Source organism: Talpa occidentalis, unplaced genomic scaffold (genome assembly GCF_014898055.3).
Source record: "Talpa occidentalis isolate TD23 unplaced genomic scaffold, MPIMG_talOcc4v2.1 talOcc4.7, whole genome shotgun sequence".
Classification (NCBI taxonomy): domain Eukaryota; kingdom Metazoa; phylum Chordata; class Mammalia; order Eulipotyphla; family Talpidae; genus Talpa; species Talpa occidentalis.
Genome location: NW_023605083.1, coordinates 21,787,408 through 21,799,721, shown reverse-complemented (window position 1 = coordinate 21,799,721; position 12,314 = coordinate 21,787,408). Strand labels below are relative to the sequence as shown.

General features: G+C 40.0%; 1 protein-coding gene across 3 annotated transcripts in view; it reads right to left on the bottom strand.

Annotated features, from left to right (window-relative positions):
- GLDC (glycine decarboxylase) overlaps nt 1-12,314 on the bottom strand; it is a 102,555-nt gene that overhangs the window by 50,555 nt on the left and 39,686 nt on the right. For all 3 annotated transcript variants that reach the window (XM_037493379.2, XM_037493380.2, XM_054689304.1), the window contains 2 exons: nt 10,052-10,187; nt 1,116-1,280 (listed from right to left, as the gene is read on the bottom strand). In XM_037493379.2, the coding sequence (XP_037349276.1) occupies nt 1,116-1,280; nt 10,052-10,187 (301 nt within the window). The remainder of the gene's footprint in view (nt 1-1,115; nt 1,281-10,051; nt 10,188-12,314) is intronic.

The following is a 12,314-nucleotide window of genomic DNA, read 5'->3' as shown; positions in this document are numbered from 1 at the left end:
GTGAGGTTAGATAAAAAATGGTACTTTCGGGCTTCCCCGGTGGCGCAGCGGTTGAGCGCTGGGTTGCAAAGCTGCCTGCGGCCTCCGCAGCGCCGGTTCGATCCCCGGCTGCTCCCCAGCCACCAGAGGAGGGTCCCACATGGCAAGAAGACCTCTCCTGCCGCCCGCTGCTCCCCTCAGCAGTGTACTTCGGTCCTTCTGCCTGCTCTGCTCCCTGCTCTGGCTCTGGTGAATTCTCTCACCCTCCCGCGCTTCTGACTGTACCGAGTGCTTGTATAAATAAATAGATAAATCTTTAAAAAAAAATGGTACTTTCAAGCATGTGAGTACTTATATGTAGCCAATAAATGTCAGTCTAGAGAGAAGATGAAGAAATAGGAAATGTTTACAAATTATTAAACAGGAAAAGAAGGTAAGCAATTCAACATTAAACTTAGCCTAAATCCAATATTCTTCATAAAGAGGGCAATATTTTGTTGTGTATTATAGTACACATTGCCAGTTTCTACTGGATATCTACCCTGCCCCTCAACCTCAGTAAGAGAACCCCAATATTTGGGGACAGCAATGTGACCCTATCTAAAAAACTATATTTCCCCAGTTAACTTGCAGGAAGGAGTGGCACATGAAGTGAAAGTTGTACACTGGGGGTTTCTTAACAACTTTAGAGAGGGCTACCCCAAGTGACCTCATGTGACCATGAAGATGAAAGCCTCATACCAAAGATGGCAGGGAGAGGAGCACTCGTCACCAAATCATCTCAGAGTTGCTATAGTATCCCTGAATATAACATTATGTAAGAGAAGAGCAAAGAGGGAAATGTCTTACTTAAATAATGTTAAAACAATAGTGGCTTTTTAAATTAAAATATATTTGACAGATAACATTGAGTAAATTTAAGGTACAATTGTAGCATTTTAAATCCATTATTATTCTAGGTCTTTTTGCTACCTCAGTTAACTAGCAGAAAGACATGATACAATGTATCTCATACATATATATGTGGGGGGATATAAGGAGGGAGAGGGGCAAATCACGGGCACAGCCTTCCAGGCAGGGGGGCACCTGTGAGAGTGCACCCCTCACCCTGAGGACTCAAGGGCTGGGCCTCTCACCTGTGGCACAACTGCATGGCTTCTGCTGCTGCAGTCGCCTCATCCAGCAGGGATGCATTGGCCATGTCCATGCCTGTGATGTCACACACCATAGTCTGGTAGTTGAGTAAACTCTCCAGTCTGCCCTGAGACACCTCTGGCTGGTACGGAGTATACTGTGTGATCCTGTGAGGGATGCAAGAGGTATGGCCAAACTGTGATACCACTATTCAGAAAAGCTCACAAAATGTTCATTTTAGAATCTGGCTCCTGAAAATTAAATTTGCCTCTCTTGAGAATTATATACTACATTGGTAAGCTTCCCTTTTGGCCTTTGCCACGAAGCTCAAAATTAAATCATGGTAACAACATAATCCTTTGTTATTTTTTTAATCTTATACTTCTATTTTAATGATCTTTATTATCAGCTAGCTCTTAAAATCCCCTTGAGCCTACTTATGTTATTATATATAGAAATTTCACTTCCTATGTTATTACATACAGACATTTCACCTCCCTGATGCCCAAGGGGTTAAGTTTTAGTGCTCTCACCACTAAGGTCTGAGTTTGTTGGATACCTGGCCAGGCAGCTAACCCACATATGGTGCAACAGACCTCTCCTGTCTTGCCCATTGCTTTCCTTACCAAGGTGTTTCAGTTAAGTTCACCTGTTCTGCTCCCCACTCTGTCTCTGATGAATCCATTCTCTCTCTCTCTCTCACACACACACACACACACACACACACACACACACGCCCCTATGGCCTACACCCCAATTCTTCTATGCAAAAAAAGCTAATCTCATTCACAGTTCACAATATATTACAGCTACAAATCTAATGACACCCAAAACCTGTTTGTTCATTTGTTTGCTTGTTTGTTTTAGGGGGATGTTTGTCTTCTAATCAGAAGTTCTATATGTTCCTAAGAAATTAACAGAGGTCTAGCCAGGAATTCTCACTATACAGTTACTAGGAATGTATGGAAGTTAACTCTATAGTGACCAAAATTGAAGGACACAAATGGTTAGAAGGTAACACAGAGATGAGTTCTAATCTAAATCGTCTGTTATTCAAAATGTGTCTTGGACTCAAACTGGTCCAACCACTGTGGAGAGCTGTGTGGAGATTTCTGGACCTACTAAACATAGAGCTTCCATATGATCCAGCAATTCCACTCCTAGCTATTTACCCAAAGGACACAGAAACATCAATTCCAAAGAACACCTGCACCCCTATGTTTATAGCAGCACTGTTTACAATAGCTAAGCTTTGGAAACAACCCAAATGCCCAAAAATAGATGACTGGATCAAGAAGATGTGGTACATATATACCATGGAATATTACTCAGCATTCAAAAAAGATAAACACATGCAATTTGCAGCAACATGGATGGCGCTGGAAGGGATCATGCTCAGCGAAATAAGCCAAAAAGAAAAAGAAAAATACCGGATGGTCTCACTCATAGCAGGAATCTAGAAAACTTAAATAAGGGACCAGGAAAATGAATATAAGAAAGTGAAAATCAAAATCAACAAAAATCTATGAACCAGAGACACTTTTTGGGGGGTGGGGGGCGGGAGGGGAAGGATTGGGGTCAGAATGGGGCGTTTGCAATTGTATGGGGGAATATAAAAATAAAATTTATTATAAAAAAAAAAAAGAAAAAGAAAAATACCGGATGGTCTCACTCATAGCAGGAATCTAGAAAACTTAAATAAGGGACCAGGAAAATGAATAACTATAAGAAAGTGAAAATCAAAATCAACAAAAAACTATGAACCAAAGACACTTTTAGGGGGGCGGGGGTGGGAGGGGAGGGATTGGGGTCAGAATGGGGGGGCTGCAATTGTATGGGGAATATAAAAATAAAATTTATTATTTAAAAAAAAAAAAAAAAGAACTGGTGTAACTGATTAAACCAATAGCCATAGAAAAGATTGGAAAGACCATAAAGATTTACTTGTAAAAAGTGTGGTAGATAATAATGGCTCACAATAATCTTATGTTACATTTCACTTGCTGGCACTCTTTGGTTCTTGCTTGTTGACCTTGATAAAACAAGTTGCTATGTTCTGAGCTGCCCTGAAGAAAGGTGCACAGGGCAAGGAACTGAGAGAGTACTCTAATGAATATCCAGTAAGGAATTAAAGTGCTTTATCCTACAACCCACAAGGTAATGAATGCTGCCAACAGACACGTGGATGAGCCAGGAAGTGGATTCATCCCCAGTCGAGACTTTCAGTGACTGCAGGTTGTAAGGGATGCTGAGCAAGGATATAGATGTAGCTAAGCCATATTTGAATTCTTGATGTATAGAAACTATGAGATAATAAATGTCTGTTGTTTAAGCCAAAAAAAAAAAAAAAAAAAAAAACAAAATGTGTCTTGGAGCAAGTGTGTTAACCCACTGGGTTCCTTTTTTACATTCCTTCATTGGCTCACTCATCCTGCAAATATTTACTGCATGAAATTCGGAGAGATATGATAGGTTCTGGTGAAACATAAACAAAGACAAATAAGAATCCCTGATTTCAAGGAGAATATATTTTAACAGGAGAAAGGAGACCATATATGAAATCATTTCCGAGTGATAAATGTTTTAAAGAAAATAAGTTGGTCAGATAGCAGATAGTGACAGAAGACTTAGAACAAAGCTACTATCTTTCCCCTTATCTTTTCCTCTATACATTCTTCTATCACCAGTATGTTAGATTTGAGTTAGTGTTCTAATATTTGATTGACCTTGTTTCACATCTTGATTGATTTCTACTTCCAAAGCAGAAGAGTATTAGAAAAAAGTTTTAGCATTTTTTTCATTTCTAGTCCTTTTCCTTACTCTCCTGTTCTTATAATCACATTTACCATGTTTTCATTCATCTTTTCTGAATGCTTTAAAATTGTTGTCTTCTTATCTTGAGGGGGAGTGGAGTAGGGAGTTTGCCTTCTCAAACATTACAATGTCAAGACTTTGAAATAATTTTCCTGAAACTTTTATTGGCATGGTAGAGTGTGTGTGTGTGTGTGTGTGTGAAAGAGAGAGAGAGAGAGAGAGAATAGAGGAATACAGCAGGGTTAATGTCTGCTTCAATTAACTCCCTGAACAGCCAACTTAGCAACTGTAAATCAGTTTGCCAAATTCTATGTGGTTGGTGAACTGGAATGAATGACGCACACAATACATAATGCAGTGGAGGAATCTGAGCAGAAATGGGATCACCCAAAAAGCATAGACAAGAGGCAAATATCACCACAGATCAGATAGAAACTTCACACACAGCATGCCATATGAACACATAAGCCTGGCGAACAGGGAGCTTTCATTTTACTCAGAATCATTATTTAACATGTAGACAAATACAGACTTTCACAAAGACACACACATTCCCATCTATAAATGTGAAAGAATCAGTACATCCAAATAAACAGGTCTTCTCTTCCTGAATATTGTTATTCTTTCAAAGGTGCCACTATTCTGCCTATACTCAAGGTAGAAACTCTAGATTTTCTTTAGCCCCCCCCCAAATGACCAATTCCTGTTTGTCTCCCTCTTATCCTATATCTATCTCTTCTTTACTGGCCTTAGAAACCTAGTCCAGAAAGCCTAGAAAAGTGTCAAACATTGACATCGTGGTGCAAATGTATGTACTTGACTCTACTGCTCAAATGAAGATGGCTCCCCATTACTTGCAGGAAGAAGATCTGAGCTTCCCAAGTATAGTCCTTTGTTCCTGAACCACACTGTTTCTTCCATCACAGATTCTAGGAGTTAATGTTCCCATAATCCCTTACTTAACCTTTCTATGCTTACAAGGTTTTTTTTAAGTCTAAGTGTAGTCTAATTAGCATTGCTATAGGGAGAGAACTTTGAAACTCTTTCATTACGAAGATGAAAAATAAATGATCCCACTTCTTTTACTTATAAACTTCTTTTATAGCATACAGAATGTAGTAATAAGATAAAACAGGCATCACAATCATCTACTAAGGGACTTTGAGATCAGTATGTATTAGGTTAGGGATGTTAAATAAACCCTCATTTTAGGGGGGAAAAATGCTATCTATCACCAGGCCTGCTTACCTGCATATGAGGTTTTAAGATAATGTGTCTGTGGTCTATAATCTATCCTCCAATTGGCTTATTTAATTCAATTTGTTTGTTTCTAGCTGTATTTTAAATTAAAAAAAAGGTATCTGCCCATCCAAGAGGGCATTTGTCCAGCTCAAATAGGATGCTTGATATATTTAAGATGTATTAATATTTATTCCAAAATAATCAGTATTCTCTATGATTTTGGCTGTGACTTTTCTTTTGAAATTGAGAAAGAGGGAGGTAGTGGAGGGTTTTGCAGTAGGACAAACATTCATGAGAATGTTTGTCTTATTTTAATCCCAGTGCCAAAGTTGCACAAAACAGAAACCACAGAGAAAATGTAAGTTTTCTATGTTAGTGACTGATGTAATAAGCACTGAAAAATTTGAAAGTGACCCCATTAAAAGTAGATTCTAGACTTGATGTAAATTTTCTTGTAAGAGCCCAAATGTTGGTATTCTTTCGAGGCAATGTTGTCTATTTGCTTTCACCTCACGTCACCGGAATTTGTTGGTTTCATCTCTATGGAAACCATTCAGAGGGATGATGATGTGAAGTGTGAAACCCTCCCTATCAGTGCTGGCGAGATGCAATATGGCCCTCTGGTTCAAATCAGCTTTCGGAGAATGGAAAGGAGCAATATTTCAAATGTGCCCCAAAACTGAGACTGAAAAGCAAAAAACAACATTGCTTTCCTGTCAAAACACTGGTGGTGCCTAAATTAAATTAACACGTCCACTCATGGCAGGGAAACAATGTGGTGAATATTCTGTATGGCCACCAAGAGCAGAGACTGCTGCCAGTATTCAGAAGGCTGGAATGCTGCAGCCCATTCATGTACTTTTGAGGCTCATTTTGTAAGGGGAAAAGAGACAGGCCATTTGCTTTTGAAATCAAACTTGGAGTTTATCATTCAAACTTTTACAAATACCACAGTGAGAAAAGAAACCCTCAACAATGCAAAAACATTGCACTAACCAAAAGCAGAAAAAGCAATTCTTTCTGGGCTACATTTTCATTCTCTTCTTAATAAAGAAACAGATGGAGAATAGAAATTTAGTCTTTTGGTAGAAATCATAATATAGTCTGTATAGATGCTGGATTCTACTCCTATACATCGACATCTATAATGTTTTAACTCAATGTTACTTCAATAAAAGAGTGCAATTATATTTAATGTAAATGTTTTTTTAAGTTTCCATTAAATTATATTAAAACTTAAAAAAAAGGACTTAAAGTATATTGAAACTAAAAATCTGGACAGGGATAGTAAGGCAAAGTGATTACATCAACAGATCTGGTTTCTATATTGATGGCACATGAATAATCACATGTAGGACAAGGCACTCTCACCAACCAGGACCACGTTTGCAGTATACAAAAGCAGAAAAAGATGCCAAAGTATTGTGCTCACACCCAGTCTGATCTGAGCCACGAGTTAAACAAATGGCCTTGACCCTCAGATTTAGTTTGGACTTGAGGCAGCAGATGGGGGCTTGCTAAGCAGATGGCGAAAAACCCATTCACTCATTCACAGTTTGCTATAGATAGTGTGAGGAGTGTAAATTTATATATCATAGTAGTTGGCACAGCCTAGTACTATTCCTAGTACTAAGAACACTTTGTGCAAAGTTTAAAATCAAGTAGGGGAAAAATATCTAATGGTCTCATTTATAGAGGGAATATAGAGAAACAGAACAGAGGATTAGGAAAAAGACAAAACTTTCAGGCAAACCATAGATCTGAGGCATATAGCAAAACAAGGGATGATGGTGATGGTTTATGGGTGCTATGATGGTGGAAGAATTATGGGAACTACACCCGAGGGTAGAAATCAAATACTGTACAAAAATGAACAATGATGTTAGAAAATTTTTTAAAAATTAAAATAAAATGAAATCTTCAGGGCCTCCCTGGCTTAGGGCTTAAGTCTCATCACTATCTCCACTGCAGCCTGAGTTCAGTCCCTGGCCAGGGAGCTAATCCACATGGCGCAGCAGACCTCTCCTGTCTCACCCACTGCTCCCCTTAGCAGTGTATTTCAGTCAATCTGCCTATTCTGCTCCCCACTCTGTCTCTGGTGTGTCCTCTCACCCCCTGGCAACAGCTTTGGCATACACCCTGGTACTTATATGCAAAAAGATAAATAAAATCTTCCAAATGTCCAAATTGTCAAAGTTTGGGTCTGCACGTTTCTGTGTGTCTATGTTTTAGAGGTGACTGGATGTTGTAAAGAAAGAATGAAGGAGTAAGGAAGGGAATGAGCAGGGGCTGAGTTGAGTCAAAGATATGAAAAATTATAAAAACTAGGGAAGACTGGTTTGTGTGAAACCCATCTGAGTTTGCTTACTGGCACTCCTAGTAGTTAGGCTCTGGCCACACCCCAGAGGCAGGTACTGACTAGAACAGTTAATTCTTTTGGCAACGTTGGGTTTCCCTCAGGCAGACACTTTACATATATCTGTTTTTACAGTAACAAAAATGGATGAATAAATGTTTCAATAGTTTGTATTAGGATGGCAGGTGGAGAGCTTCTTATGAGGCAATTACACAAAAAATGAAATTTTGGGTCACTCAGAATTCAAATAAAATCCAACACAATTTTGGGCCTCCCCGGTGGCGCAGCGGTTGAGCGCTGGGTTGCAAAGCTGCCCGCGGCCTCTGCGGCGCCGGTTCGATCCCCTGCTGCTCCCCGGCCACTGGAGGAGGGTCCCACATGGCGCGCAGACCTCTCCTGCCGCCCGCTGCTCCCCTCAGCAGTGTATTTCGGTCCTTCTGCCTGCTCTGCTCCCCGCTCTGGCTCTGGTGAATTCTCTCACCCTCCCACGCTTCTGACTGTACCCAGTGCATGTATAAACAAAACAAACAAACAAATAAATAAATAAATAAAACATGCCTCTTAAAAAAAAAAAAAAATCCAACACAATTTTAGTAAATAAAAATTCATAAGAAACTGTGTCTTGTTGGCTGTCTCAGGAGAAACTGCAGATGTTGCTTGCAGGTAGGCTCCCAATACCACCTGGCAGGGGAGTGTGACCTGCTCTGGTAGCCTTGGGCATAAGACATCCTGATACTACCTCCCCTGCCCACCTCAGGTCAGTGTGGATGCCCACTCTACAAGTAAAGGAAACTGTCCCCTACCCCCCAAAAAAAGATGCAAAGCATTCAGCATATTTTTAAGATATATTGCTGTAGAGCTGTTGAGAGTTTCAAAAGCTCATAAGTGGCAATTCTCTGATTTCCCCTACAGAAGTCCACCTTCCCTTTACTGAAACAGACTTTGTATATTCTAACTTGAGTAATTTCTTCATCTTGCTATTAAATACCTTTGAAGTGCAGAGGCAATGACTTACTCTCTCTTCACATAGTGAGGAATCTACTAGAAATTAAAATTATCTCCTAAACTAAATTTTTAAAAAATCACCTAGGAATTATCATTGCCTCCCCAAGATTGATTTGTCTCTCCACTAAAAATGATAAGTGCAATGTCTCTTGAGACTAGGAGAAAGGCATCATTTGAAATAAAGCTTCGGGGCCTCCCTGGTGATGCAAGGGGCTAAGCACAGCACTATGAAGCTATTTGCAGCCTCTGCAGCTCGACTTCAATCCTCAGCCAGCTAGGGAGCTACCCACATGGCACAGCAGAGCTCTCCTGTCTCACCCACTGCTCCCTTCAGCAGTGTATTTCAGTCAATCCACATGTTCTGTTCCCCACTCTGTCTCTGGTGAATCCTCTCACCCCCGCATCTCTGGCCTGTACCCTAGTTTTTATATGCATAAATAAATAAATCTTTAAAAAAATGAAATAAAGCTGCAATTCAAAGATGCTGTCGTATATAATGACTGATCCAAAAACAAGGGAAAGAAAGATCCAAGAATCCACAGCTATTCTTCACAGATAAACTATCTTTCCCAATGGGCAAAAGAAATAGTACGCCCACATCTAATCTGATACCTTTGGAGCCACAACCTGTGTGTCAAGAAATATCCAAGTTGTCTTGGTTTAGTATTGAGGTGTTACCCTGTTTTGTTCTTTTTACAACAAACAATGATGGTAAATGGCAAAATAGTATGGAAGTGAACTTGGGAAGTTTTCCTCAAAAGCAGGAGAAACACTTCCAGTTTTGATCAATCAGTGGGACCTAGAGTAGCCAGGAACAAGGATGCATGTGTGCAGGCATGCCAGTCCAAAGTCAGAGTCGGTTACCTAATTGGTGAGAACTGAGTAAGTTAATGAAGCGATTGCTGCTCAGTCCCTTCTTTCAGTTTGTAAGTGAGCCTGTACACAGAACGCACAAGCTTTTTCTCTACAAAGTGCTAAGCAATAAAGGTAATATTGTGATTTTTGATCTGTTTATCTGACACCATGTCTTATTATTCAGTTGATTGTGCATCCAGATTATTGGGCAAGGGAGGAGAATTCCTAAAAGTCTGACATAATACAATGGTCCAAAATTCTGACTCAGCGAGTAAGCTTAGCCATAACCTGAAGTCCCAGTTTCCCCAAAGCATAAAGCCCTGAATCTGCCCACCTGCAGGTTTAACATCTTGCTCGAATGTATTTACAGTGACAAAACTGATGTTTAATGAGAATGAGGAAAAGATTGCCACCATTCAGAATTTAGAACTTGAAGATAATTTGTAGGAATAAAAAGGGAGAGAGAAACTTCTATTTCTTCTACATTAGAAGAAAGAAATTTCCCAAGTCAGAAAATGTCAGGTCGGTTCCAATGGTTAGAGACAACACCAGACATAGGTTTCTGTGGACAAGTTATAAACTCCAAGGGGGATGAGCCTGGGAAGACAAGAAGAACTATGCAAATCAGGTCATACCACTGCTGTTTTTAATCAAGTAATACGTTACCATCCTGAGTTTTCCAATAGGTTCCGCAAAATTGACTGAGGCACTGAGCAGTTATAATAGCCCATGCCAATGTATGATCTCCAGATCTGGTTTTTGCTGGAAATGGCACGCAAAGTTGTAAGGATTTCACTTTCACCTGAATGTAGAAAAGAAAGAAATGTTACAAAGAGAAAATGTCTCAGAAAAGAACTGTCATTATAGTTGTAAACTCTCATTTTGTTTGAATATTTATAGGAGGAGAACACCTATCCGGAAAATATAAAAATCAACTATCCAACCAACACTAAGTGCTGTCAGTAGAAATATGAACAATCCAAACAATTATTCCTTAAGGTTGGTTCCTCATAATTGATTCTGGCTCTTCTTTCGTTGACTTTCTTTTTAGAATTGCCCAATTTGAATATTTGCCTCATTTCAGGTTTCTTATGTCCCATTTATATTTTTGTTGTATTTATGCCAACTAAAAATATGACTTTTTCTGAGTAAAATCTTGTTTTCCCTCTTAAACTGCTTTATATCAACTTGGTATAAATCTTAAGTAAGGCATGACATACATGTTTCTCTAAAATTTCTCTACTAACTTGGACACTTTTTCCATCATGTCACTGAAAGGTCTACTTGATAATTATCAAGAAATTAAAAGAAGGCCTCTCTGGTGGCGCAAGGGTTGAGATGCAACCTATGTAGCTGTCCGCAGCCTCTGCAGCCCAAGTTCGATCCCTGGCTGGCCAGGGAGCAACACACATGGCGAGGCAGACCTCTCCTGTCTCGCCTGCTGCTCCCCTCGGCAGTGTATTTCAGTCGATCTGCCTGTTCTGTTCCCCACTCTGTCTCTGGTGAATCCTCTCACTTCCCACACCTCTGGCCTGTGCCCCAGCTCTTGTCTGCATAAATAAATAAATCTTTTTTTTAAAAAAAAAAGGAAAAGAAATTAAGAGTGTTGGATGCACCTAAGACCCTATTTTGGGTCATTCACATTACAACAAAATAACAGCATCTGACATTTTTGAACACTGCTCACCAGGAAAGTACCAAATGCCTTTCATGCAGCTTAGGAAAATGAGGTTTATGGAGGATCACTGACCTCAGCGACCCAACTTTACATTAAAAGTTTATAAAATGGTCTATCTCCAGAATCCACACTTTTCCCTCGGGCGGGGTCTAGCCCTTTGATACATACAGCACTTACACTGGAAGATACTTTCTAGATACAAATAACCTTATATGTTTCTTTCTCTGCATATAGGTATATTATGCCACTAAAATTTAACTGAGTTTTAATTACTTAGGCAAATGTCTAGCTCCTTTAAGATCTCAGGGAGGGCCTCCCCGGAGGCCCAGCGGTTGAGCGCTGGGTTGCGAAGCTGCCCGCAGCCTCTGCAGCGCCAGTTTGATCCCCAGCTGCTCCCCAGCCACCGGAGGAGGGTCCCACATGGCACGCAGACCTCTCCTGTCCCACATGGCACGCAGACCTCTCCTGCTGCCCGCTGCTCCCCTCAGCAGTATACTTTGGTCCTTCTGCCTGCTCTGCTCCCCGCTCTAGCTCTGGTGAATTCTCTCACCCTCCCGCGCCTGTGACTGTACCCAGTGCTTGTATAAATAAATAAATAAATCTTTAAAAAAAAAAATCTCAGGGACTCTAAAATCACTTAAATTTTAGAACTGATTAATTTTATTGTTGCTATATCAGAGAAAAATCTAGATACAGCAACCTAAACTGTCTAGGAAGATTATTTTAAACCTAATCAACCCTGTATGAACATTATCCTCATTAACCCTTCTTTTCCACCCATGAAAACACTTTTCACTCTTCACCCCACCTTCCCACTCCACAGCCTTTCACAGGGAATAAATTCATAACAGATGAGTCATTTTTCCAGACTACATTAAGGAAAGAAAGAACGGTTTTGAACCAGTTTCATGAGTAAAGGTAAGCCAACTTCTTTATGGTGAAAGAGCTTGCCTTCTTCCACTGAAAGCTTAGGAGAAACAAATGCAAGTACAATAAACCAATATTTGAGGAGACATGCAAGTACAGCATCCTTAAGAAGGACAATACAAGAGTCATTTACCAAAGACTCCTTAGCAGTAAAATGATTTAGAAGCCCATTAGGAGGGAAAATTAATTAGCAGTACCTGGCAAGCACAGGATACAGCAAGGCCAGCTGCAATTAAGATTTGTGCAAGAGGGACAGGTCTCTGCTTCATATTATGTTATAAGGACAAAAGTGCCAACTCTCAACTGAGAACAGTTTGTGAAGGA